The following is a 26,486-nucleotide window of genomic DNA, read 5'->3' as shown; positions in this document are numbered from 1 at the left end:
AGCACTTTGCTCTCTGACTAAATTAGTCAGAGAGATCTAGAAGCTTGTTTTGCATAGATAACAAGTGAAGTTTCTTAACTCTTCCTGTATTGGAAACAATATGAGACTCATATCTCTGCTACTAATGTTCTATTTTTTATGCTGGTAATACACCATGAGTTTTTTCGGCAGATAGATGGCTCTATAGATAATTTCCAACAGGTCTGATCTGATTTTGATCGTTTTTCTGATCAATTTTCTAATAGAAGTGAATCGAAATCGATCACAAGAAACAATCAGAAAATTTATCGGACAGTAAATCTGCCGAAAAAAAACTCATTGCGTATTCCCAGCATTAGCTGTTCTACGCATACAATATAAGTTTATTTTCACTTCAGATTCCCTTTAATTGCTATCTGTGCAGAATGAATCTATCCCATATCCTGGACAGGAAAGGATGATTCCCTCCTGCTTGCACAGATACAGCAATCCTCCCCTGCCAGGGGCGTAGCAATAGGGGTTGCAGAGGTAGCCACCGCATCGGGGCCCTTGGGCCAGAGGGGCGCCGAAGGGCCCTGCCTCAACTACAGTATTAGCTCTCTATTGGTCCTGTGCTCATAATAATCACTTCTACAGATATTTTGAATAGTGGTAATCAATAACAAACTGTTCCCCATCCACTTCTTGCACCTCTGACACTGTAGTTGCCATTGGCAGGTCTTGGTGTGCCATATTAATTGTTATATATAGAGTGCTTGGGGGGCCCCAATGTAAAACTTGCACCGGGGCCCACAGCTCCTTAGCTACGCCACTGTCCCCTGCAATGCATTGTAATCCTTTTCTATTCTATCCAAAACAAGTCTTGATTGGAGTTGGATTTCAAACCAATTTTGCTGAAGTAATTTTCTCTTGGGGTGGATTGTAACATGTCCCACCTTTCTTCTTCATATGCATGGGCCATTTAGCATGTAGTAAATCGGAGTATAGTTCCTCTGTACTGCAGTGGCTTTCTTCTCTTATCAGTTGCTAATTTCTACTTTCCCTTGATCCACTCTTGAGCCTACTGTTTAAAATAAATGTGTTTATTTATGCAGGTTTCTGGTGTTCAGTGATCACAGCCCTTTCACTGTACTCATCCTTCTTAGGCTGGTCTGCCTTATGCTTGGTACACACCATACAATTTTGTGGCAGATTTACCTGCCAGATCGATTATTTCCAACATGTCCGATCGGTATTTTGATACATTTTTCGATTGTTTTTCCGATCGATTTCCATTCACTTCTATGGAAATAGATCGAAAAATGTATCGAAATTCAGTTCGGACATGTTGGAAATAATCAATCTGGCAGGTACCGGTAAATCTGCCATAAATTGTAAGGTGTGTGTATCTAGCATAAAAAATGTTGCGGAGTGCCCCTGTGCATTTTACGATACCCCAACTCTTAACATGTGCCCTATATATTATTGTAATGTCTCCTGCTGCTACATTTCATTCTATAGTTTAAATCCAAATAACGTATTAGATGGTGGGGAAGAGTTAGATGCTCTGTCAGTTTTTTTTATATTAAATTCCCCTCTGTTCCTGTCCTGGCAACACCCAAGGCATTGCTGTTAGCTAGATTTGTTATCCCCTCTCTTTGAAGAGCATTTGCCATGTACTCTCATGGATTATCCCCTAGATTTTCAGTAAGCCTTCACCAGATACTTTCAGAGGAGAATATGGAGAACGATGTTGAGAGGGAAAATTGTAATGTCATCTCACAGCAAAACACTTGGTTTCACCAAGACAGAAAGTGACACAGAAGAGACATGGACAATAAAAATCTAAGAGCATGTTCTTAGGGCCAGTTCACACTAGGCACAAAAAGACTCAGCAGGGTGGAAGTGCGTGTGTAAGCAGATTCTATGTTAAGGGATCCGTTTACACTTGCCTTGTAAATCAGGGCGGGAGCACGAATGCATGACCGGCACAATTTTTCGAGAGCCCGCACATGCTGCGAATGCTCATGGAGTATGTGCAGACCTATGGGAGCAAACAGTGTCTTCTCACTAGGCTGTTTTCCCCCTCCAGTCTAGTCACCTGTCTTCTGTGTCTTTGGTTGCCAGTCAGGTCTCCTGCACACTGACCGCTGCTGGGCTCCGGGAAAACCATCAGTATTTGAGTCCTGACAGAACCATAGGGCTATCATTGGTTTGCAAAAGACCAAATGGAATCCTCCATAGCACCAGGATTCTCATTAGTTCAGACGTGGACCATTGAGAATCTTCCCTGTTGCTAGGTAGGATTCCCATTGCCCTGACCAATGGTAGCTGTATGCTTCTGCCAGGGCTCTGAGCTTACCGGCACTTGTTCCTGAGCCCAGCAGTGGTGTCAGCAGCACGGAGGATTCGACGGAGGGCCAGAATAGTGGTATTGGCAGTTGTGGGCCGGATGTACAACTGTGGTTTAAGCATCTTGCCGGGCACTGCGACAGGGAACAGCGTATCCGCTCAGGACATTTGTGCATCCAGCGTAGTATGAACCTAGCCTAACATTTCCCCATAATTCATGTTACAGATTCATGTTCCTTTTCTGTATCCTAAGGTCCGGCTCACACTGGCATAAAAAAAGTCCATTTAGCAGAACTAAGCGGACCGGATCCTAAAGGAGGTGAACGGAACCTGTGTTAATTAATAGGATCTATTCACATTACTCCATTAGAATGGTTGCATTTGGCACGTTCTGCTGAATGGCCTGCAAGTTTGGGGAGGCGGCGATAAATCCAGAGTGATGGACGTGTCGCATTGAACGTGCACTACCTGGACCAAGGGTCACCGATAAAAAACTGATGCCTTTTAAAAACCGATCTTTTCCATGGATGAGTTTTTCCACGGATCAGTTTTTCCTCCGTGCAGTGTGACCTGGGCCTTACTTGTGTTTACAGCATTCATAGTGTGGCTGTTACATGGTGGCACGTCAGTCATTCAGGCCCGCCATGTGCTCCAGTCATTGTTGAAGTGGGAAGCTTAGGTTACTGTAATGCAGGTTTTGAAACTGGGAGTGTGTTACAGAGCATGTGTTCTCCTGAGTCACCACTCCAAACAGTGACAGCCTTGCCACACTACACAGCTTCTGGCATACAGGGAACAAGTAATCTAAAACAGATGGACAGAGCGCTCCATAGTGTAAAACCATATAACACGTTTAATATGCGCAAGTGCAAATGTACTTACAAGATAAAATGTAAAAGATCGCATGTAAAGACAGCAAGTGGGCACGTCCTCCCTTTGGTGGTGTGGACACCGCTAAGACTGTGGCCAGCAGCAGAGCGTCCGTTCTCTGGGAAGGGTCCTTTCACTGATGGGGGGCGTGTCTCCTGTCGTATCGTGCCTCTAGCTTGATGACGCGTTTCGGCATCCCTGCCTTCGTCGGATCATGCTAGGGCACTGGGCACGGTGGTTTTAAAGACCACCATGCCCAGTGCCCTAGCGTGATCCGACGAAGGCAGGGATGCCGAAACGCGTCATCACGCTAGAGGCACGATACGACAGGAGACACGCCCCCCATCAGTGAGAGGACCCTTCCCAGAGAACGAACGCTCTGCTGCTGTGCACAGTCTTAGCGGTGTCCACACCACCAAAGGGAGGACGTGCCCACTTGCTGTCTTTACATGCGATATTTTACATTTTATCTTGTAAGTACATTTGCACTTGCGCATATTAAACGTGTTATATGGTTTTATGCTGGGAATACACGGTTCGTTTTTGCCTTCGTTTAAACCTTCGTTTCGATTGTGCCTTTTGTCCTTTTCGATCCCGAAATAATCAGTCATACGGTTAATATCACCACCCACGGTTTCGTTTTTTTTTCCAATTCTGATGGTTTCGTTTTTCCAATGATCGAAGGCTGCAAAGAAACGAAACGAAAATCCCTTTTTACAGGGACGGACTAGCATAAACGAATATATAATCGATCTGAACAGCCATCAAGCCTACCAATGGCTCGATTAGATGGATAAAGAGAGATAATATCAAACATGTTCGATCACTAGTCGTTCGTTTTTGGGGTCTATTAATCGAAACTATAATGAGATTATGACTATTTTCACATACGTTTTCAACACTCGATTCGTTTACCGAACGAATCGAAGGTTTAAACGAAGGCAAAAACGAACCGTGTATTCCCAGCATTACACTGTGAAGCGCTCTGTCCATCTGTTTTAGATTACTTGTTTGCTACACCCCATTGAGAGAGCGACGCCTAGGAATCAGACACTTTAAGTAAAGCAAAGCGGAGAGTTCTGTCTTTAGAAGCGCTAGACATTTAGCACTTTTTGTGAGCACAACTTCATTCTGGCATACAGGGCACTAAGATAAATAATGGATAAACATCTCAATGTAAGAATAGTTTATAAGAAGTGTTCACCATGTATTGGCAAATGTCAGGTTAGTGATCATCTATCCTTTATAATGTTTTCTTAAGAACTGAAAAATGATAACAGTAAATAGGCTGTTTATGAAGGTGAGTGCAGAGATGACGGAGCAGAAGTAGTGTAGCCGAGACTTGATTAATTCCTCAGGGTGGCTGCTCTGTGTTTGCTTGTGTTCCTTTGCATCTGTTTTGACAGATCAGCTCATCTTTAAAGGGAACCAGAGCTGAAGTAAAGAAAAGATTCTATACATACCTGGGGCTTCCTCCAGCCCCATACGCGCTGATCGATCCCACGCCACCATAGAACCGGCTCCTGTCACTGACGTCATTGGAGCCGTGCTACGCTGGAGAAGTGCGCCCTCTACGTATCTCTCCAGCGGCTGCTGCAGAGATACGCAAAGAGCGCACTGCTGCTACGCTAGACTGGCTCCGACTGACGGAACCGCGGGAAGCCGGTTCTTGTACATGCGGGCAGCGGTGGATGGCGGCATGGGATCGATCAGCGCGTATGGGGCTGGAGGAAGCCCCAGGTATGTATATAATATTTTCTTAACTTTAGCTCTGGTTCTCTTTAAAGGTGAAGTCTACTTATGGTAAAAACTTGCCATAAAAATAGATTGGTGCTCTACAAGTCTTGTTGTACTGTGACACTATTACAAATTTAGTAGCAAGAAAAAGTATGTGGATGTGAATTATATGGATTTCTGCACAAATTACAGTAGTCATAAAATGTGATCTGATCTTCATCTAAGTCACAACAATAGACCATCACAGTCTGCTTAAACTAATACCACACAAATAATTAAATGTTTCCATGTTTTTATTGAACACACCATGTAAAAATTCACCGTGCAGGTGGAAAAAGTATGTGAACCCTTGTATTTAATAACTGGTTGAACCTTTGGCAGCGATAACTTCAACCAAATATTTCCTGTAGTTGCAGATCCGACATGCACAACGGTCAGGAGTAATTCTTAAAGAAGAGCTGTCAGTCATACTATCTCAGGAAAAAAAAAAATAATATATAAGTAGATAAATACTTGCTCTACTTACATAACATATGTATTGCACTGTCCACGTTATGATTCCTGTGAATTTTATACAGGAAAGATAGAGAATGCTATTCTAGACAGTTTCCATATTTACTGTGGCATTTTGAAGCCAGTCGTGATGTAATATCCACCGTTAGTCTCCTCTGCCTGATTTGCCCGCCCTTCACTACAGAAAGTGCATTGTTTCAGTCTGAGAAATTTTGGCCAATCAGAGAGGAACAGAGGTGTGGGAGGGGAAAACAGGAGGGAAAGAGGCTTCAGCCAATCAGGCTGCATTAGTTAAGTCTGAGGGGAACTAGAGAAGCAAAAAAAGACAACCCAGCATGCCCTGCAACTTCTCTTTTGTGTACCAAATTTTCTGTGTAGCAAATAAGTCATGTAAACTGGGGAATGATAATTTATCAACAAGAAAAGTAATAGTGATTTTAACTTTTGGATTGCTTGATTAGCATCCTTTTTACTTGTTTACCAGATAAAAATAAAGAATTGATTTTTGATGTTATGCCCGACAGTTACTCTTTAACAATTCCTTTTTATAGAACTGTTTCAGTTTAGCAATATGCTTGAGATGTCTGGTGTGAATCGCTTTCTTGAGGTAATGCCACAGCATCTCAATCGAGTTGAGGTCAGGACTCTGACTGGGCCACTCCAGAAGGCAAATTTTCTTCTGTTTAAGCAGACCGTAATTGTCTATTGTTGAGACTTATGCTGGGCATACACGACATCGAGGGGAGGATTATCAATCGAGCCTGATGGTTCGATTGATAATATCCGACGTGTCAGATCACCACAGGGATTGATTCCGCGCTCGATCCCCGCAAACTGACAATAGCGGCGAATCGAGCGGGTGATAAGAAGTCGATCCGACAGCTAATAGGCCCGTGTATGCCCAGCATTACAGTGCTGCCCATATTCATACCTCTGGCAAATTTTGACTTAAAGTTACTTTTATTCAACCAGCAAGTCATTTTTTGATGGGAAATGACATAGGTGTCTCCCAAAAGATAAAGAAGATGTACAAGAGGCATTATTGTGGGGAAAAAATTCTCAACTTTTAATTACATTTGAGCAAAAAGTGTCCAGTCCAAAATTATTCATACCCTTCACAAACTGTCAGTCTCTGGGAAAATACAAAGTTCTATACCATTCCAAATAGTTTAAGCTGCTCTAAAGCATTCTTATTACCCTAGTTAATTGGGAACAGCTTTTTTTAATCAACTCAACAGGTACAAAACAGCAGCTCTCTGCAGTTGGTTTGTGGACAGTCATGGCTAAGACAAAGGAGCTCAGTGAGGACCTGCGGCTGAGCATTGTGGCTGCTCACAAGTCAGGAAAATGCTACAAGGCCATTTTAAGTATTTTCATGTTCCAGTGACTACAGTGCAAAGTATTATTAAAAAACACAAGATGTTCCGCAATGTGGAAAATCTCAGAGGATGTGGTCAGAAGCCAAAAGCGACACCTGTGCTGGCCAGGAGGATAGTGAGAGAGGTGAAAAAGAATCCAAGGATCACCACCAAGGCCATCCTGGTGAATCTGGGCTCTGCTGGTGGCAATGTCTCAAGGCAGACAATCCAACTGACACTGCACACTGCTGGGTTCCACGGATGCAGACCAAGGAGGACGCCACTTCTCCAGATAAGGCACACAAAAGCTTGCTTGGCCTTTGCAAATGCTCATCTGGACAAAGAAGACTTCTGATCTTCTGAATTATGGTCAGATAAAACAGTAATTGCATTGTTTGGTCATAATGATGTTTCCTTAATTTGGCGTAAAAAAAGAAAAAGCTTTCAACCCAAATAACACCATCCACACTGTCAAACATGGTGGTGGGAACCTAATGCTTTGGGGGTGTTTTTCAGCCAATGGACCAGGGAACCTAATCACAGTAAATGGTACCATGAGAAAAAAAAGCAATACATGAGGATTCTCAACAACAACATCAGGCAGTCTGCAGATAAACTTGGCCTTGGGCACCACTGGACATTTCAGCTTTACAATAACCCAAAACACCCAGCAAAAGTGGTGAAGAAATGGTTAGCAGACAACATTATTAATGTTTTGGAGTGGAGTGGCCAGAGTCCTGACTTGAATCCAATTGAGAATCTGTGGAGGGAGCTAAAGATCAGGGTGATGGCAAGAAGACCCTCCAATCTGAAAAGTTTATAGCTTATTGCTAAAGATGAATGGGCAAAAATACCTGTGGAGACATACAAAAAGCTGGTCTGCAATTATAGGAAGTGTTTGATTGCTGTAATAGCCAATAAAGCCTTTTCTATTGATTATTGAGAAGGGTATGAATAATGTTGGACAGGACACTTTTTGCTCAAATGTAAATAAAAGCTGAGAAATGTTTTTTTTCCCTATAATAATTGCCAGGGGTATGAATAATTATGGGTAGCACTGTAGATGAAGATCAGATCACGTTTTATGACCAATCTGTGCAGAAATCCATATGATTCCAAAGAGTTCACATACTTTTTCTTGCTACTGTATCTTTAAATTTCAATCTACAGTCAGAGAAGAATTCCCAAAACTGAAAGAAAGCTCAAGCTGCACTTTGCAACTTGCAACCATGTTAACAGTTCTGTTGCCAAAAGACAGTCCAAAACCCACTACCTATCTGCAAGAGTAAATAGCTGCATAGTGCAGGAGGATTTCTTATTCATTTTCAACAGCTACACTAAAGCAGCCCATACACTCAGCCGATTTTCTGGCCGATCGATCGATCGATCAATCGATTGCAAATCGGTTGGCCAATCGACCGATCGACGGCCGATTTCGATCGATTTCGATGGATTTCCATCGAACTTGCAGGGTGGAAAATTTAGGTCGATCTGATGAGATTGCTTATCAGTTTGCATTGGCCTTAATGGAAATCTGATGGCAAAAAAATGCCATCAGATCGAATTTCAATAGATTTCAAACTGAAATCTATTGGAATTCTATCCTGGTAAAAAATGTTCTAAAAACGCATCAGATAGATCATCAGATGCATTTCTTATCTATCTGTTGCCAATCTGACGAGTGTATGGGCACCTTTATCCATTAACTGGCAGCAAACTACTATTTACCGATTCCTGATAGAAACCCTTTTGGAATGGTTAATGGTTGCAAATCATACAACTGATTCTGAATAACATTGGCCACTGCACAGTCTGACTATTGTAATTCATCATACTTACAAAACGTCATTTTTACAGGCTTTGGAAAAACGTTGATTTTAGTAGAGCTAAATTGTATTTGAATGTATTAAAGTGTGAAAAAGCTTTTGTTGTATAAGAATTGATTGCACTGTTCATATAGACATTATCGCATGCAGGGCTTTTTGTGATTTTTCACAAAATCGAATCGCCCCAACGTGAAATAACCCGTAGGAACACATTGAGGTTTTCTAAACACGAACAATTGAAAAAATGCTAAAAAGCCCTCTTGGTGTGAAATAGTCCTAAAAGCGCTGGTGATTAGAAAAGCTCTTTCCTAAAGTGCAAGCGCTTTGTTTACAGTTTTTGTCCCACGATTTGCGGCACGGTTTGCCAGTGTGTACCGTCCTTACGATTTGCATTCTTTTGTAATAAAGTTACATACATGCCGGTCCCTTGTGTGCCAGCTTCTTAAGCACCACAAGGGCCCCTTGCACATGTCCTTGCTTCTGTGCAAGGGGGAGGGGCAACGTGCCGAAGACCGCTGCACATGGTCCCGGCATATAGGTAAACGTTTATTCATCTACAGTTGTGGCGCACAAAGTTGCTGCAAAATCAAACAGCAATTCATCAGCGATTTTGCAGAGCTGCTGTACTTTGAATTGGAGCTTGATCACGTCAAAAATGCTGCAGGATCCACTATTGCATTTTCCCTACTGACTCCTGTTAATTTGCCCCACTGAATTTCATTAGCCTAGGGATTTTGGAATGCAAGCGTGGCTAAAATCACTCTAGTGGGCAATAGCCCTGAAAGCTCTTTTGGTTTCAAACAGCCGTGAGTCATGTGACTAACTTTTCCAAAGGAAGCTTCTCTGCAACAGCTTCATCAAACATGAAAAATGCTGTCAGTAATGGCATCATCCTCTATTTACCTTTACCAACAATTACAAAACAACCCTCTGGGAGGGTGAAGTATAATACTTTTGGAGTCACTAATCCAGAACAAGTATTTGTATCCGGTATTTAGACTCCCCTAGATGCACGGTTGCTGCAGGTGTGGTACGCAACTACTTACAGCGGATCCGAGATGAAAACCTTAACTATAACAAGTAACTTGTCTATATATCTTATCTAAAGTTTAGATAGTTTACAGAGCAAATGTAGCTGCAAACAGCTTCAATGTAATATGATTATTTCTTCTTGTGATACAATGACAGCAGCCATGTTGTTTGTAAACATTACACACAGTTAGGCTTATCTGCTTCTTCAGCACTTAGCCTGTGAAAAAAACCTAATCCCCCTCCTTCTCCCTCCTCCCCTCTGCATTTGAAATCTCTGGCTAGCAATACCTCCCCCTCCTCCTCCTCCTGCCCAGACTGAGCTCCCATGAGCCCTTGCTACTGCCAAGGCTCTCTGAAAACCTGTGGGCATGGCTTGTTTAGTTTATAGGGAATTAGAGTTTTAAAACAAAACAAAAAAGTATTTGGCTTGATGAATGCCCTATAAATAATAGGAAAGGAACACAATTATGCAATGAGTAAAAGTTAATCTCGGATCCACTTTAAGCCAAAAACTGATTCTAACCTAAATAACTACCTGTATTACAAAAGCAATACAGTTTAGTAGCCCATAAACCATAGCATGTATATTCTTATTTCATTATTGGAAGAGAGAATTGGACGTTTTCTTTAATTCATTACAGGTAATTTGGCTGTTGTTGCATCATATAATAAGATCCTATCTAGACGTGAAACCCCCTGAATGGCTGCTGTTGTCTGGTAAATATTCCCAGTGAGGGAACGTGATAATCCCTGAAGTTAATACAGCTCTTGTGAAGCATGGAGCCTTGTCTCCTATTAATGCTAATGGTCTCAACAGTACCATATGCTTGTGCCAGAGAAGGCTGCTGTGCTATAGCAAATACGGTACATGCACTGGCTGATCGTATAAAAACCTGTAGGACAGAAGAGTGTGCAGTATAAAATAACCCATTGAAAACTGACATTTTTTTGGTGTGAATAATAACTGGAGAGCTAGGCGGTTGCTAGCAGCAATGCATTGTTTATTTTTCATTCGTTTATAAACTTGCAGTTCTTTTTTTTTTTTTTTTGTTTGAGGTGTTTTTATGAGTTTTGGTTTAATAAATAATACAGTAGTTTGGTTGTAGTCCACTAATCAGAGAGAAACCTTGGCAGATGGTGATTCTGCTAACTGCTGCAATGTTGCATGCATTCAGGAACCTGTGAGGATGACTCGTTTGGTAAATTACTACCTCTGGCAATGTAATTGTTTCCTGCTAGTGAAACACTGTCATTTCAGCTGTACAGTGTGACCTAATCTGAGGCTTGCATGTGATAAACAGACAAGGGGAATCAGGTAGGGAAAAAGATTCTTTTCTCTGAAGGTTTTGGGAGCAGTGTTCCCTGGCTTACAAACCACATAACAGCAGTGTGAGAGTTACCATTAAGGTTGCACCACAATCCTATGCTTTGTCTGCACACATTAAGCTGAACTTTTATCTGGCAAAGCATTTGTTTTTTTGTAGTATCCTTGAGTAGCCTGCAGTCCACAGAAAATATCCGTGATGCTTTAGAGATGACAATCTAGACAGAAATGAGCCTACCTTCAAAGCAGATGGATCTCTTTTGGCCATCTTGTTGGGGTTCCCTGCCTAGTAAATAAGTACACCCCATCCTTTCATAAAGACTTAATGATATGTGAACATTTTCACCTGGCGTCCCAAAGTCTTCTAGAGACTGGTTGCCTTTGCATCCCCGTGCCTCCGTCTCTCTTGCCTTTCAGGAGGGGGGAATCTCCCTTTCACTGTATTGGACCAATCCATTGCTGTTACAACTGCTAAACACCCTCCCCCTTCCCTTAACTTGTCATGGGATCAAATGGGGCCAATCAACTTTGTGGAATCCAGTGTGGGGCTTGTGGGAGTTTTAGGTTGTAGAAAGGAGGGAGGAGTAATGACCCAAAGGAGGAAGGTGGCATCCAAAAAGCAGGCACTGAGATTGGTGCCAGGCTAAGCATTGCAGTTCTCTTAGGAGTGTAAGAAGTTATGCCAGCCAGGAAGCGGATGGCCTCATAGGTAAGTAAGGGTACATTTTAATGAAGGTGTTGGGGCTTTGGCTTTAAGGAAAAAAGTGGTGTAGGCCAGGGAACTTCCTTGTATGGCACAATGAGTGGGAGGGATGGATATGTGATTCCTGATTCTCGAGTATAGTTGTGCTAGATTACCAATGAGAATTATGCTACAGAATTATTAAATCTCCCCTGGGAAGTTCAAATAGATTGTTTTCTTGAAAATGCATACAAATTTCATGGCAGGAGAAGACAGTATAGAAAATGAGGAAGGACAACTCTCATATAAGCCTCATGGGACAGATATATTGTGAAAGTGCAAGCTCTAGACAGTCTGCTCTGTATGACTTATGCATTTTCTATAACCCCTTCCAGGTAGAAGATGCAGATGAGGTGTCACACAGCTGCCTAATCAATTACCATTTAAATGAAATACTGATCAGTAAGGTGCAGAGCCACAAGTATCTGGAATTTTATTATGTAGGCGGCCCTCCTGTGTCTTGGATGTCTCAGCTGGAAAGATGCCTGGATAATCCCAGTTACTCAGAGGACATAAAACATATCAGCTACAATACTCCTCAATTTGGCAGAAGGCCCAGGTGCTGTCCTTAGCTGTACACTATTGTAGGTCATGCTAGTCCTGCATGCTGCACTTCTCCCGCTTTTATATAGTGGCCTGTATTGAGCAATATGCCAGGAAGGTACACAATTATTCACAGCACAGGATGACATGGAACTGAGCTGTCTGCCAGGTGCAGGGTCAGGGCCAGTACAGTTCACTTACATATTCTCATTTGTATGTCAGTTGCATCCTCACAATGCCGGGAAGGTTTTTCCTAAACGCTCTTTTATTCTTTAGTCATTGTGTGCCCTCTGGTGGTAGTCATAAATATAACATGTCAAATGTCCTCAACTTTCATGTAACTTTGTGGCATTCCTCATATGGATTGGACAACATCTCATGTTTTATTCCATCACCTACTTTTTAGCTCTATGACCCAGTTTCCAAATTAATTTGAAGTGACTTTGTACTTTTGAATCTTTTGCACATAACCCATTGAACAGTGAGAGCCTTGCTGTGTAGACCGTGCGCAAATATACTGAAGGAGGTATGCAGCTAAGAGCAGTAAGGCCCAGTTCACAGTGATCAGTTGCGGAATAATTCTCCATGTCATCTCACTACCCATAAAACTTTATGGGTTTTTTCACAGTGCTGCATTGTAACTGATCACATTATTCTAACTTGCTGCATGCAAGTCCAGTCTCCATTGCAGTTCACACACATTTTAATGTATGTGTCCTGCAACTGACCACTGTGAATCCAGCCTCAAAATTTGCAGGGTTTACTTAAGCCTTCTAATAATATGCAGCAAATCCCCATTCATTTCAACTAATGTGCATTCAATTAAATGTTTACAGTGAATCACTCCTCTAGAGTCTGCCTCTTCAGCATTAAAGTCTCTGAATTTCATTGACCAGTGTTATGCTGGGAATACACAATGAGGTTTTTTTTTGGCAGATTTACTTTCAGATCGTTTTTCCGATCATTTTTCTGATCGATTTATATTCACTTCTATGAGGAAATCAGAAAAACAATCAAAATCAGATCAGACCTGTGGGAAATTATCGATTGAACCATCTATCTGCCAAAAAAACTCATGGTGTATTCCCAGCATTAGATCCATTGAAGCCCAAATTGATGAAAAGACTGCTTAGGCTAAAGTGCAGGTAACAGGCTGACACTTGTTTTATTGTGTTACAAAATATCCTTTTCACGTATGTTTACAATGCAAATCGGTATGAACAGGGCTGTGGAGTCTGAGTTGAGGAGTCGGAGCAATTTTGTGTACCTGGAGTTGGAGTCTGAGGTTTCATAAACTGAGGATTTGTATGATTTTTGTACCAACTCCACAGCCCTGGTATATACTAGATCAGTGTTTCTCAGCATTTTATTGGTATGTACCCCTTTTAAAACTCTGTACTCACCAAGTACCCCCTAGCATAGTAAACATTATCACAAGTACCCCTTGACAAATATATATTTAAAATGTGCAAGCATTTATTATTGATTTTAATTAGCTAAAATACTAATTTGGTGCTGTTTAAATAATATTTATCATCTTGGTTAAGTATATCAAGCCCGTGTACCCCTTGGAACCATCAGGAGAACCCCCTGTGGTACGCGTACCACACATAGAGAACCTAGGTATTAGGCTAATGAGTCAGAGTCGGAGCAATTTTGGGTACCTGGAGTCTGAGTCTGTGGTTTCATAAACTGAAGACATTTATACAGGGCCAGGCCAAGAGGTAGCAGAAGAGGCACCAGCCACAGGCGCAATTCATGAATTGGATGCAGGGGGTTTGGACTGGCCAGATTGGTGTAAGATGCTCTGGATGCATTGTGTGTGTTGTAGCATCCCGCCCTTTCCCTGTACCAGACTGCTTCTCTAGGAATGGACAGGTATAATGACACAATCATAGCCACCCCCCTAGCTTTGATAAATTTACAGTTATCGTTGAATACTGAGCCTACCGAGATCAGACTTCTAAAGGAGCTCTGTCTTTGCTTCTCCTGTCATTTTGTAGTGTTTCAGTCACAACAGACTGTAAGCCTTTGGCAGGGTCCTCCCTACCCTAGTGTAGTCTACATGATTGTGAGCTCCTTTCCTATGACAACCTTCAACTTGTATTACTGGGCCTACCTAATCAACCCAAAATCACATGATCATGTATCCTGTACGGTTTGCCTTGTATAACTTTGTTCTATGTTGTATAACCCTGTTAGGTCTGTCATCCTTGTATCATTGTATATATTTATTGTCCAGTGCTGCGTAATATGTTGGCGCTTTATAAATACAATAAATAATAATAATAACAGTAAATACATCATGGACGCCTGCCTTTCTGCTGCCCCCCATGCATTTGCACGACTTTTAAATGAAGTGGATCTATTGGGGAAACAATGTTACTGTGCAGTGTTGGACATTTCAGTTGCTTGAGGCTAATGAGGGTGAAAAGGGGTCTATTTCTTGCTATCGATGGATGAAATATCGGTAGTGTTACTTATATTTTACCATCGACAATATCTTGCCCCTATAAGTCCATGTGGCCCTTTTACATGTACACCTCCATGCATAGAGCCAAACTACAAGCTGACATCTACTCCAATGCAAAGGCTGCACAGTGGTCATGTGGTCTGAAGGAGGAGTGGCTATAATTCTGTAAGGAGAAGCTCAGGTGCAGTGGGACCTGTCGGTGCTTTTTGCGGTCTCCTATATTATAAAATGAGCACAACACAGAAAATGTGGTACAGTTATTAGTATTTTTTATTAATTCTTAGTATTTATATAGCACTGACATCTTCTGCAGCGCTGTACATTGTATATATATTGTCTTGTCACTTAACTGTCCCTCAGAGGGTCTCACAATTAAATCCCTACCATGGTCATATGTCTGTGTGTCTCGTGTAGTGTCAATTTAGGGGGCAGCCAATTAACTTATCTGTATGTTTTTGGGATATGAGAGGAAACCAGATTGTCTGGAGAAAACCCACACAGACATGGGGAAAACGTACAAACTCCAGATAGTGCCCTGGCTGGGATTTGAACTGTGGAAACTGTGTGCAAAGCGAGAGAAAAATGATAAACACAGTAGCATAAAATATATGAAAAATGATAATCCGTTGCAAAAATATGTGAACATGCTAATCACCATAGCATTCTTAATCCGTTATTTCAGTATTCTAAGCATTTGAAGATAACCCTCTGTTTCCATTCTGTTCTTTAACTAAACTTATCTTTGTGGTCGGGTGAATCAAAAAATGTTGCTGTTTCTAAAATCTAACTGAAATTATTTTTTCTCTGTCTCATAGGGGTGCTGGTCTAGGACTAGTCCTAGCTAGTGCTGGTTTTGGGTTATTAACAGCCCCCATCATGGAGCTTCACAATCAGAAGGGTTACTTCCTGCACCACATCATATTTGCCTGCTGCACACTCATCTGCATCATTTGCATCCTTTTGCTGCCAGAGAGTAAGAGCCAAAACCTACCAGAAAACATCCCTGATGGAGAGAATTACACTCGGCAGCCTCTCCTACCTCACAAGAAAGGAGAGCAACCCCTATTGTTAACAAACTCAGAACTGAAGGACTACTCTGGCCTTCATGACTCCGCAGCCATGGGAGATGGGGTATCTGAAAACACCACCGTCAATGGCATCAAATCAGCATAGCTGGACAGCTCCTTCGGAGGAACATCTCTTGTATTTATTGTTTCCCCTTTGCACAGGTCTTACAGGCCAACCATAGGATTATCTGACACTGGGGTATCCTCCCACAGAGCTGCTATCGCCCCATCAACATGAAAAACACACCAACGGCAAACCAATTTCCTTGTCGGCAAATATTCCATCCATTTTGTTTCCTCTTCAGTTGTCAACAATTCCTCCAACTGCAACCACTATTGCGTAAATCTTTTTCTCAGATCTGAATAACTCGTAAAACTCTTTATCCTTCTTACATCATCCAGTATAATTTTTTCTTTTCCTAAAAGTGCAGTTATCAGATCCAGAATTTGCCCAAGTAGCATTTAAAATAAAAATGCTGCTAGGAGCTGCTTTGGTTTTGAGTTGGTCTGTTTGAAGCATGTCGGTAAATATGTTACGCTAGAATATTTCTGGCAGAATAAAGGGGCAAAATGTCAAAGCTTCACTGGGAGGTTGTGCCCATCCGTGGTTAAATAAAGACTTTTTATTCTGCACAAATTGTGAAAGACACTTGTGCTGTACGTCTGATAACATGAAAGGGAAGACTGAGCTAATGGGCTCCTAGTTCATATACAGTTTGGTGTATTTTTTTTCTAGAATACTTGAGCAATACAGACCAACTGAGAAAAGAAATAAATACCACTACCACGAAGGAAGCCTGCTAGCTGCAACATGCAGTCAAGACCGAGAATAACTAATGGTTATCCCTCAGGTTTAATGTCTTAATATTGAAGGCATTTGTTAGAAGGCTTAGAGATGTGCTGGAAATATGTGCCAAATTCTGCTGAATCCTTCCCTCCTGTATGGACAGAAGATTGCCTGCTGACTGTAGTTGAGATCCAATCTCCATCACGAGAACTTGCTAACACTAATATTCTCTTGGCGATTTAGCAGTTCCGATTCCCAGGTAGATCATGCTAGTTAAACATTGGTTATGGTCTTGAAGTTGTACAGTTTTGAAATCTCACTTGCCATGTAGTCAGATGTTTTCGCTCTAACTTAAGAGTGCATGAAGAAGTGTGTCACATGGACTATGTTAGTGTTATATTACAGAATGTAAGGTTTTGCATTAAAAACAGTAGGGCTGTGCAAAATGTACCATAGTACAGTTTTTCCCTCAACCTGCTTTGGATAAATGGGTGGATATGGGGAGGCTTAACGACTAGTTCAGAGATCTTTAAATCATGTGTGTCTTTAACATTACAAACAATAGGCCTTGATAAGAAGATGCAGTACCAATTTTGTGCTCCAGACAAGGTTCTTACCCTCAGTGATAGGGTAGTCTCCTGCACGATAAACATCTGGAAAAGTGCGTAGTGATAACATATCTATGTATGTTTACGATTGTTGCTCTGGAGGTTGCAGACAACGCAAAAAGTCGAAGAAACGGCCTTGTTTTTTTATAGGGAAAATAAAAAATGATACCTGCGAAGTTTAGCTTATCAAACAATCTTGCCTTGAGCAAAGCCTCCACCAATGCATCAAGGTACAGAATACACTGATAGAAGTGAAATAATTGTGAACTGTTACATTAGTGCTTTCTAGTTGAACACTGTTAATCATAATGTGAGCAATGCTTTTTTGGTGAATTTTTTAACGCATCATGAGAAAGACAGGAAACCACAAGAAACTAAAGTCAACGTTTGGCCGGTTTCGTTTTGTGAATTGGAGGGAGGGATGTTGGGGTTTGTACAAATGCAGATTCAATGTTGGTATTTTAATAAATGTTTCTAAATGTTGTAGAGTCAAAATCACAGGTTCACCAAACTGGAAGAAGTGCCATTAAATGAACTGTTGAGTGTTGACCACTTTACCGTCGGGATGACCTAAAGCGCACTGCGTCCCCACCAAGAAAAGATGGGGATATGATGCACCTTATATGACTGATGTGTTCTGAAGTGTACTGTGAGTGTTTGTGGAGGAAAATTAGCCTGTTTTACTATTAGGTGTTTGAAACACCATTCCCATCCATTTGTTTTCACTCATGAAAGTAATCCATTTTAATGTCCTCTTTGTATAGTAATCTTGAAGCAATCATTCATGAATTGTGGGCATTGTACTGTAGACTCTTTGAACCAGTTATATTAATCTCACTACCATGTCCATCATTCTAAGAGCCAATGCAATAGTTTCAACTGGTCAACCATAGTAAGCACCAGTTATTTTATAAAAGAACACTAAATGTACACATACAGTCGGATGCTATTAAAATCCCATACCGTTTTACTCTCCTTAATGGAGAAGTGTGTAAACAATACTATAAATTATTCGTAAAGGATATTTGGCTGCAATTCAGATCCATGCTTATTGGAGTTTGATAGCCTTTCACGAAGCAAAATACACAGACCCATTCCAAATTCTAGATGTTATTTATAATGAACTTGTGTTTCAGCAAGCTAAGCAGTTTCTTTGCCAGCAATATGAATTTGTGATTCTTTGTTGTTTTTTTTAATATTCTCCCTATAAAATGAGGAGAGAGCCATTTTTTAAAATTTTATTTTCCCTACTGATGCTACTGATGTTTAGTATAACTATTTCATTTTATTGTTTCTCTTTATTCAGGAATAGTTTGGTGGTACACGTCCATAGCACAAGCTTTCAAACTGAGTACTGACAAATGTCTTACAAACTAAATGTGTGCATGTCACCTGGTTGTATCGGCACAAAATTATTTGTACTGTACGTGTACAGAAATAAAAACCTCCAAAACAGGAAAACATGTTTTTATGTATCTTTACTAAATGCACAGTGAGGTCTGAGAGAGAAGATTGTATCCAGATGAAAGCTATACTACCCTTGTTCACAATTGGCTTTATTTTTGAGAATAGACATGTTTGTTACAAAAAAAAACAAAAAAAAACAACAACCTATATATAACTGAGGATAATGGAGACATTCTTTTTCCATTAACTGTGTGATAGCAGCAACCATGAGCAAGTCTCACCCTTACTGCTGTGCTCCCCATTTATGCTTCACACAGCACACTGGAGACAATGACCCACAAGTAGGCAGGCACTAGGCATAGCATATAAGGAATTGAAATTTCTAGTGATGTCCAACTTATTCTTAAAGTGGATCTGAAAGTAAATGTAAAGGCAAAAAAGGTTAGATCCTGATGTTTAACAGGGAAGTCTCTGGATCCTATAGAGCTTTCCCTGACCTCTCTTGTACCCCTCGATCCAGAGCCATCACCCCCCTCAATTTGCTGACTTGGGGGGCACTTGTGTCCCGGAGAGCTTCCGAAGACAGGTGCAAGCGCGCTCACACATGTGCAGTATGGAGCCGTCCATCTTCAGAAGCACTCGGGGGCACAAGTGCTTCCAAAGCCTCCCAAGGGCTCACAGACGTGTATTCTGAAAATCTGTTAAGTACACACAATGGGGGGGGGCTCAGCGTTGGAACAAGGGAAGCAAGAGAAGACAGGGAAGGCTCTATAGGATACAGTGCCTTTCCTGTCCATGGGTATCTAACTTTTTTTTTCTTTTTATATTTACTTGAAGCATAATTTGAAAAAAAAAAAACACCTCAGTAGCAGGAAGCCTCTGGATAGTCTAGAGGCTTCTCTGATTCTCCATGAGCCCAACGATCCAGTGTTGGGTCCCTCTGAGCATACTCAACAAAGGATTCTCTTATAGCCATCTGTGTACAAGCGCAAACTTACTCTGCATGTACTAGTACACACCACACATGCTCAGAACAAAGCCACTTATCCACGGCTTTATCCTCCGAGCACCAGTGGCTTTGTGCTACTGTGCATATGTGGACTATACTCGCACATGCCCAGTATGATTGAATTTGTACACCAATGGTTGTGCTGCCATCAAGAAGAGGAGGTTCATGGGTGGCAGCGGTGGGATCGGGCAAGCCTTTGGAGCATTCTGAGGCTTCCATTTATTTAGGCTATTCGCTAACTTACAAACTTTTTTCCTCGCAGAGTTGCTTTAAGATTCTCACAGCAGTCAGGGGAGCGTGCACTCAGAATGTCTTCATGTGTGTGTTTATATACAGTACAGACCAAAAGTTTGGACACACCTTCATTCAAAGAGTTTTCTTTATTTTCATGACTATGAACATTGTAGATTCACACTGAAGGCTTCCAAACTATGAATTAACACATGTGGAAGCATAGTACATAACCAAAAAGTGTGAAACAACTGAAAATACAGTGGTGTGAAAAACTATTTGCCCCCTTCCTTATTTCTTATTCTTTTGCATGTTTGTCACACTTAAATGTTTCTGCTCATCAAAAACCGTTAACTATTAGTCAAAGATAACCTAATTGAACACAAAATACAGTTTTAAATGATGGTTTTTATTATTTAGTGAGAAAAAAAACCTCAAAACCTAAATGGCCCTGTGTGAAAAAGTGATTGCCCCCCTTGTTAAAAAATAACTTAACTGTGGTTTATCACACCTGAGTTCAATTTCTGTAGTCACCCCCAGGCCTAATTACTGCCACACCTGTTTCAATCAAGAAATCACTTAAATAGGAGATATCTGACACAGAGAAGTAGACCAAAAGCACCTCAAAAGCTAGACATCATGCCAAGAGCCAAAGAAATTCAGGAACAAATGAGAACAAAAGTACTGTAATTGAGATCTATCAGTCTGGTAAAGTTTATAAAGCCATTTCTAAAGCTTTGGGACTCCAGCGAACCACAGTGAGAGCCATTATCCACAAATGGCAAAAACATGGAACAGTGAAGAACCTTCCCAGGAGTGGCCAGCCGACCAAAATTACCCCAAGAGCGCGGAGAAAACTCATCCGAGAGGCCGCAAAAGACCCCAGGACAACATCTAAAGAGCTGCAGGCCTCACTTGCCTCAATTAAGGTCAGTGTTTACGACTCCACCATAAGAAAGAGACTGGGCAAAAACGGCCTGCATGGCAGATATCCAAGGCGCAAACCACTTTTAAGCAAAAAGAACATTAAGACCCGTCTCAATTTTGCTAAAAAACATCTCAATGATTGCCAAGACTTTTTGGAAAATACCTTGTGGACCGACGAGACAAAAGTTGAACTTTTTGGAAAGTGCGTGTCCCATTACTTCTGTGATAGATGGAACCATGAATTCTACTGTCTACCAAAAAATCCTGAAGGAGAATGTCTAGCCATCTGTTCGTCAATTCAAGCTGAAGCGATCTTGGGTGCTGCAGCAGGACAATGACCTAAAACACACCAGCAAATCCACCTCTGAATGGCTGAAGAAAAACAAAATGAAGACTTTGGAGTGGCCTAGTCAAAGTCCTGAACTGAATCCTATTGAGATGTTGTGGCATGACCTTAAAAAGGCGGTTCATGCTAGAAAACCCTCAAATAAAGCTGAATTACAACAATTATGCAAAGATGAGTGGGCCAAAATTCCTCCAGAGCGCTGTAAAAGACTTGTTGCAAGTTATCGCAAACGCTTGATTGCAGTTATTGCTGCTAAGGGTAACCCAACCAGTTATTAGGTTCAGGGGGCAATTGCTTCAAGAGGTAGTCACCTGAAATGGTCTTCCAACAGTCTTGAAGGAGTTCCCAGAGATGCTTAGCACTTGTTGGCCCGTTTGCCTTCACTCTGGGGTCTAGCTCACCCCAAACCATCTCGATTGGGTTCAGGTCTGGTGACTGGAGGCCAGGTCATCTGGTGCAGCACCCCATCACTCTCCTTCCTGGTCAAATAGCCCTTACACAGCCTGGAGGTGTGTTTGGGGTCATTGTCCTGTTGAAAAAAGTGTGTCCAAACTTTTGGTCTGTACTGTGTGTGTGTGTGTGTGTGCATGTGTATGTGTATATATATATATATATATATATGTGTGTATATATATATATATATATATGTGTATATATATATATATATATATATATATATATGTATATATATATATATATATGTGTATATATGTATATATATATATATATGTGTATATATATATATATATATATATATGTGTATGTATATATATATATATATATATATGTATGTGTGTGTATATATACACCTTTTACAGTATACATTTATGCTCAGACATCCTTGTTGATTCTTGTCAGACCTCACCAACCAGTATCATTGTGAGACATTCCTGGGGAAGTTTATTACAGACAAAATAAATGAGAGAAAGCTCTGTTAATATATTCATGTCTTGCAGCCTGATGCATGAACCTATAGTAATATCACTATCTTGGCAATATTGCCAGTACTAGCACCAGCAGAACACTGGGGGACATTTATCAAGAGTGTCTGAGACCGTTTGCACGAATTTCTAAAAACCTACCAATATTTTGTCTCAGACATGCTAAGAAATCACTAAATAATGCTCTTTTCCACTATGAAATGCGATTGCGTTTAATTACGTTTCAATTTCCACCATGCGATTGTGATTGAGCTACTATACTCATTATAGTAAAGCTCAATCGCATTCAAAACGCGGCAGGATGACGATTGCGTTTTGACCAAAATCGCATTGCAAACGGATCGCACGAATGGAAATTTTTGCTACAGTTTCCATTAGTTTAATGTACCTTGCGATTTGCGATCAGAATCAAATCACAGGGTAGTGGAAAAAGGCCCTAAACTGTTAGGAATAGGAGGAGTTAGGAAGGTTCCTCAGACACTGCAGTGTGTGAGGGGAATACCTGTTGCTGAGGTAACCAATACATCTGCTGTATTGCAACAATACCCTGCACTGGAAGGGTTAAGCACAGAACAGCTTCACAGGACTACTGGCAGCAGGAGGAAGGAGCTCTTAACAAATCATGTCTAGCCTGCACTGCTGCAGTATCTGTAGAACTGCTATTAAGCTCTTCTTAATCTGCAGCAGTTTAGGGATGGGTTTGCACTATTCTTAACTGTAGTGCAGCTCTAGAAATCCACACTAAACTGCTGCTATTACAGAGGATTTGAGAAGTTTGTTATCATGCAGAACAGTTCTCCTGCTGGTTAGAACAGTTTAAGAAGAAAAAACTGTCGGTAATGCTTTGATAAATCTGTCCCACTGTGTATTGTGCAGTTAGTGAGATCTGCGGTACATGGGTAATGTGAGTGTTGTCAAGGGTAACATGACTTACATTTCTTAATGCATGTTACCATAGCAACGCCAATGTTACCTATATACTACTGGGCATGGTAACTGCGCAACACGCAGTAGTCTGACATTAGTACCAGTAATATTGCTTGTGGACAGCAATATTACTGTAGAATCATGCATCAGGCCACATGGCAGATTAACAATAAAGGGACAGAGGGTTGGCTCTGCCTGAAGACTGTTCCTGTTGCAATCTGCCTAATGCTGGGTACACACGGTACGATTTTCCGCTCTATAGATGGGTCCGATAGATAATATCGAGCATGTCCGATATTCCTTCCGATCGATTCTGCGCTCAATTTCTCATAGCAGTGAATGGAAATAGATAAGAAAAACAAGCAAAGATAACAGAATCGAGGGGAGGATCGAGCAGAAAAAACTATCGGGTGGGAAAATCGTGCGGAAAAACGTAACATGTATACCCAGCATAAGAGGTGGCCACACACAATACAATTTTTTTTTCCTTTTTTTTTTTTTAATTCAAGAATTACAATTAATTTTTCTGATTGATTGTAACATTTGGAAAATCTGACCAATGTGCTACACACGAGTTAGGCGTGGTTCACACTGCAAGAGCTTTTTAATCACTAATGATTGGAAAAGCTCTTGCTAATGCAATGCTATGGATGATTTTTATAAAATCACATTGCTCAAGTGAAGACACACATACCATTAGCAAGAGCTCTTCAAATTACAAAGCAGCAAAGTGCTTTCCACATCAAGCCCTGGCTTACATAGAATAAAAAATGCAGAAGCTTGCAGCAAGTGAGTCATGGGCGTAACAATAGGGGATGCAGCCCCTGCTCCCGCGGGGGGCCCGCTCGTGGCCGTTTTGGGGGGCTGGAGGCAGGGGCGCCTCTGGCCATTTTGTCACTCCAGGCAAGGAAACCTGTGGCGCCCCCCCCCTCCATGAAAATATTTGCAATGCGGCAGCCACTATACCACTGTGTGTTGTAAAAATGTACTGCTTGATTGTATTTTTGGTACATTTTTGGGATGGATTGATGATTGATCGATGTGGTGGTTGATAATCGCCATATTCGATCATTTTGAAAGAACCTGTCTGTAAAAATGAATGCATGTATTGACAGCTATAGGCTAGGGTTACTAATAACAAGATTGGGTGATTCAATTGTGAAGGTAAGATTGGGGGGGCATAGTAGAGAGTAACAAGGAATAGTTATAATTACTTTTCTCCTGGCGGAATCAGTGCTGACTCGCTCAGTATGCAGTAGCAGTGTTAGGGAGTTTTGCCCAAGGTCTCCTACTGAATAGGTGCTGGCTTACTGAGTAGAAAGAAGCAGAGATTTGAACCCAGGTTGCCTGTGCCAGAGGCAGAGCCCTTAACAATTACACTATCCAGAGAGAGGAGGAAAAGACAGCCAGCACTAGGGGAAGGGGGGAAACAGGTGAATGAGGGAGAGAGGAGGAGTGGAGAGAGACTGAGAATAGCGTGACATGGAGCAGAGAACTTATTTGTATTGCAGCCACATAACACAGAGGCAACTTGCCTGTAATGTGACTCCTGTCCTGCCTGTCTCTCACACAAGGCTGCAGCAGCCACATGGAGTCTAGGGACTGTCAAAAACTTTTCAACCTGTGTAATACCTTATCTAGCTGACCACATGCAGTCTTTACAATGATGAGAAAGCAGACAGAGTTTTTTTCTAAGGAGCCTCTCTTCTGCATCATGCTGTGTACATTTACCAGCTTGCCATCAAATTGTACATTTATTTCCCTCAACCAGCCTAGTGCTTCACATTGCCTTATATATTGTACCAGCAGCCTGGGGGAAAATCTCCCTCCTTCCTCCTGGCTAGTCCTTTCTGGAATGCACACAAAGACACCATCCTCCCAGTGGCGTTGCTAAGGTTTGTGACACCTGGTGCAGTAACTCATGGTGTCACCCCCCCCCCCCCTCCCCCGATTTTCTAAATAAGACTGCATCACATGGTACCTGTGTGCTGGCATACAAATGGTTTCTGCTTCCTAAAAATGACCTTGGACTACATAAGAGATATTAGATAAAGTATGGTCAATGAGTGACATGATTATGTACTCTGTAATGTGCTGTATAAATACATAATAATAATAATATGGTAGAGTATTAGACTATGACTATGGCAGGATTATATTGTGAGCTCCTCTGAGGACAGTCAGTGACATGACTATGTACTATCTAAAGTGCTGCAGAAGATGTCAATGCTATATAAATACATAATAATAATATGGTAGGACATTAGACTTTGGCTATGGTAGGATTAGATTGTGAGCTCCTCTGATGACAGTCAATGACATTACTATGTACTCTGTAAAGTGCTGCAGGTCATGAAGGAGGAAGGAGACCATGGCTTTAATTCATCAAAGGGTGTTCGATAACAAAATCCCAGTCCTTAAAATACCACATTCGGTATTTTACACTTCACTGTGCTAATTCATCAATATTTTCACATGTGTGGTAGAGGTTCGTTAAGTTACCGAAGTACTACGGCTTCAGTTCATCAAAGGCTGTTAGATAACAGCAGAGTGGTGCAGAGCAGCTTGGAATGTCTCTGTGTTGTTACAAGCTGGTAACAATAGAAGGCATCCAGACATCCCTTTACATGTAAACGTGTGTTATATTTAGGCCCCGTTCAGACTGCAGAACGCGGACCGCAACGCATGCGGACCGCAACGCGTACGAACGCACGCCATCCGCGTTCGTATGCGTTGCGTGGCTGATCCTATCACTGAAAAGTGAATGGGACAGCCATGCGTTTTTACAAAAAATGCGTGCAGCATGCGTTCCCGGACCGCACAGGTCCGGAACGCATGCAGTGTGAACATCAGACATTGCACTCTATGCAATGTCTGATGTCGTGCGTGTCGGCCACCTGCACGCGTTTCCAAAACGCGGCTGGAAACGCGTGCAGTGTGAACGGGGCCTTACTGTTACTTATACTGCCTCTGCTGCTCTGAATCTGTCCATCAGTGTTTCTTAACATTTTACTTATTTGCCACAAGGTAGATAAACTTCCTGGAGACATTACAAATGCCATGCTTGGTGATTTCACCACTTGCATCTTTGCATATTCAAACAGGGACTCAAAGGGTTAAACCACCGAAGGACATCTGGGGATATCTTTTGTCCCGTTCTCTCTGCTCACTGCCTGGGGGGGGTCTGGAAGCTTGTGTGAAGAAGCCTGTGACCTATCAGCGGCACTTGCAGGAGAACAGGGGCTGATTCTATTGGCTGCCTGCTCCCGTTAATCATGAAAACATTCACACAGAAGGCTTTCAAAGCCTGTAACGACAGGGGAGAGCTGGAGATAAACACCGAATGTGCTAGCGAATGTGGTAACCTTGATGAATTAACATTTACTGACATTTGCTGACATGTGTTGAGCACAAGTCGGTAATTTATCTCATTGCTCTGTGATTTCAGCTTCTCATTCGGTAACAGCTTTGATGAATTAACATTTTCTTAAGTGCTCCGTTAACTCAG

General features: G+C 41.6%; 1 protein-coding gene across 1 annotated transcript in view; it reads left to right on the top strand.

The window, feature by feature from the left end:
* SLC22A23 (solute carrier family 22 member 23) overlaps nt 1–18,651 on the top strand; it is a 211,116-nt gene extending 192,465 nt beyond the window's left edge. The window contains exon 10 of the mRNA XM_068236824.1: nt 15,544–18,651. Coding sequence (XP_068092925.1) covers nt 15,544–15,901 — 358 coding nt within the window. The 3' untranslated portion in view covers nt 15,902–18,651. The remainder of the gene's footprint in view (nt 1–15,543) is intronic.
* The last annotated feature ends 7,835 nt before the right edge of the window (nt 18,652–26,486 follow it).

Source organism: Hyperolius riggenbachi, chromosome 5 (genome assembly GCF_040937935.1).
Source record: "Hyperolius riggenbachi isolate aHypRig1 chromosome 5, aHypRig1.pri, whole genome shotgun sequence".
NCBI lineage: Eukaryota > Metazoa > Chordata > Amphibia > Anura > Hyperoliidae > Hyperolius > Hyperolius riggenbachi.
Note: the sequence above shows the minus strand (reverse complement) of the source record. Positions and strands in the feature narration are given on the sequence as shown.